Below are 2,964 nucleotides of genomic sequence, written 5' to 3' on the forward strand. Positions count from 1 at the left end.
AATAACTAACTGAGCATATATCCATCTAACAATATATTATTTTGGAGCATTTTGCAACTTCAATTAAATTTTAAACAAAATTATATATGTATAAAACTACAAATTTTTAAATTCTCTTTCCAAGAGAAGTTGGCCACGTCTCTAACAATTAGTAAGTTGAAATATGTGATTTGCTTAAAAGAAGGAAAAGAGAACATATTTGTAAGAATGAAATTATGAAATGGGTAGAATCGAGTATTACCTTGTTAAGGAATGGGAATTCTCGTGGGAACTACGAGAAAACAAAAAATAAAAAATAAGGCTTAGCTATCCCCACGGCAGAAATTGAGGCGAGATCGGAGAAGATTTGGGGTGGGATCGGAGAATTACGAAAAAATAAAAAATGAAAAATGAGGCTAAGTTATTTCTCACAGTGAAAATTGAGGCGGGATCAGGGAAGATTTGGGGCGAGATCAGGGAAGATTTGGGGCTGGATTGGGGAACTACGAAAAAACGAAAAAAAAAAAGAAAGAAAATGAGGCTCAGTTATCTCTCACAGCGAAAATCGAGGCGGTATCAGGAAAGATTTAAGGCGAGATTGGAAAAGATTTTGGAGCTCGAAAATCGCCGTGTTGACATTCCTAATTTCGAAGTTGGATCAAGAAAGATTTGGGGCGGGATCAGGGAAGATTTTAGAGTTCAAAAACCGCTGTGTTGACATCCCTAATTTTTTTGCCTAAAATTTTAGTTTTAATGATTTTTTTATTATTCTATTGCATGACTTATATCACTTTTTTATTTTTCATATTGGGAAGAAGATGGAGTATGACGCGGTTATGGGAGTCTATGGTGCTTCACGCAGATGTGACGGCTGCGATGAAGAAATCGGACAGTTCGATTTGATGCCAGTAATCATCGGACAGTCCGATTAGGGGCTGGGAAGGTACACAAATCGGACCGTCCGATTTGCGATCCGATTTGTGCCCCCGTCACGTGTCACGCATGCAGGTTGATGAGCCCACCAGGATGTATATACTCCAAAGCTGATTCAATGCCCCATTCCCTTTCACTTTCGAAGCAGCAACCACAAATCATCTTCTCCTCCAACCCCACCAGCTTCATTTATTCATTCTCCTCCATTGATGAACCTTTGCATAAAAAAAAATTGGATCACTCATTTTTAACAATGCCTAGAAGAAGAAGAATAAAAGATGTCAATCATCTGGAGCTCTACATTGCTAATTATCTTGATCATCCTAACTATGTAAGTTTTTATTTTAAAAAATTTATTTTAATTAAAATAATAATTATAATGTTAGAGATTAGTAGTTTATTATAATTTGATCGTGGATATGTTTTACTGGTTATTTGATAATGAAAATTTTATTCTGTTAAATTTAATTTGTTAATTAATTAATATCATGTTTGTGTTTAGGGTTATAGAATGTTGCAATGTGACCATTACATGCTGCTGGATCGGTACAATTCAATAGTGGAGGGGTATTTACGGGACACCGGCTTTTATCATATTTTACAGATTGGAGTTGTCCAATGTCAGTCGGCATTGGTTAATGCTCTGATCGAGAGATGGCGCCCTGAGACTCACACATTTCATTTTTCGGTTGGTGAGTGTGCCGTGACGGTGGAAGACGTGGCGTTAATTTTTGGTCTTCCGACGAATGGTCTGCCAGTTATAGGACCGACACTCAGTAGTTATGAGGCATTAGAGGGTGAATGCTTGGATCAATTAGGTGTTGCACCTAAGAAGGCAGACTGTAGAGGAAGTTTTATCAAGTTGACGTGGTTTCGAAGATTGAAAGATTGTTTAGTGTTGGTTGATGATATTCATATTCAAAGGTACGTGAAGTGCCACATAATGCTATTGTTTGGGACCGTCGTGTTTGGAGATAAGTCTGGGGCAGGGGTGCACTGAAAGTTTCTGTCGTTACTCCATAACATTGTCGGGATCATACAGTTCAGTTGGGGATCGGCATGCCTGGCACGCCTGTATAGAGCGTTGTGTAGGGCAACCGTGTCGACTGTAAGGAGATTGATGGTCTGCTGACACTTTTGCTTATCTTGGCTTGGATCCGTCTACCATTTATTGCGCCGATTCCTGGCAATCCTCGAATCTTTCCAATTGCAAATAGGTAAATTTAATTAATAAATGCTTTGAAATAGTGTATTTTAAATTGTATTGATAAATGTAAATTAACGAATTGTCTGATGTCAGGTGGCGTAACTGGAAGCGTGAAAATCGGCCTTACAGATTTCGTACCCTTGCTCAGTTTAGGAGAGAACTGGATGGTCTGCAAGAAGGACAGGTTTGTTGTAATAAATAAGTAGTTGTTTTTGTTTAGCCGTATTATTATTCAGTGTGTAATCCTCTTTTACTTGCATAATGTGTGCAGTTTGTTTGGGAGGCTTATGCAATTGGTCGGATCGATCCAGACGTGATTCCTCCTGACATCCGTCAGCATTTGGCTATTTGGAGTGCCACAATTCCGCTTATATCTTTTGAATGCATTGAGTGGCATGCATCTGATAGACTGAGGAAGCAATTTGACTTGACTCAAGGCGTTCCTCATCAAGAGCGGGATCTAGGTGAAGCACACGGCGTTCCTCATACTTTTTAATATTAACGACTAACTAATAACAAAAAATAATAGATTTTTTATGTTTCCTAATATTCTTTTTTATATAAATGTAATAACTAACATGAGCATATATCCATCTAACAATATATGATTTTGGAGCATTTTATAACTTCAATTAAATTTTAAACCAAAAATTGATATGTACAAAACTACAAATTGTCAAATTCTCTTTTCAAGAGAGGCGTGGTCACGTCTCTAACAATAAATGAGTTGAAATATGTGGTTTATTTAAAAAAAGAAAGAGAGAACATATTTGTAAGAATGAAATTATGAAATGGATAGAACCGAGTATTACCTTGTTAAGAAATGAGAATTTTCGTGGGAACTG

The 2,964-nt window shown here is 37.1% G+C and overlaps 1 protein-coding gene across 1 annotated transcript; it reads left to right on the forward strand.

Moving 5' to 3' along the window:
* LOC107640177 (protein MAIN-LIKE 2-like) lies at positions 468-2,117 on the forward strand. Its single transcript, XM_021123074.1, has 2 exons — positions 468-1,243; positions 1,415-2,117. The coding sequence occupies exons 1-2, from the start codon at positions 992-994 to the stop codon at positions 1,910-1,912; spliced, it is 750 nt and encodes a 249-aa protein (XP_020978733.1). The 5' UTR covers positions 468-991; the 3' UTR covers positions 1,913-2,117.

The sequence above is a fragment of the Arachis ipaensis genome, chromosome B05 (assembly GCF_000816755.2).
Source record: "Arachis ipaensis cultivar K30076 chromosome B05, Araip1.1, whole genome shotgun sequence".
Lineage (NCBI taxonomy): Eukaryota > Viridiplantae > Streptophyta > Magnoliopsida > Fabales > Fabaceae > Arachis > Arachis ipaensis.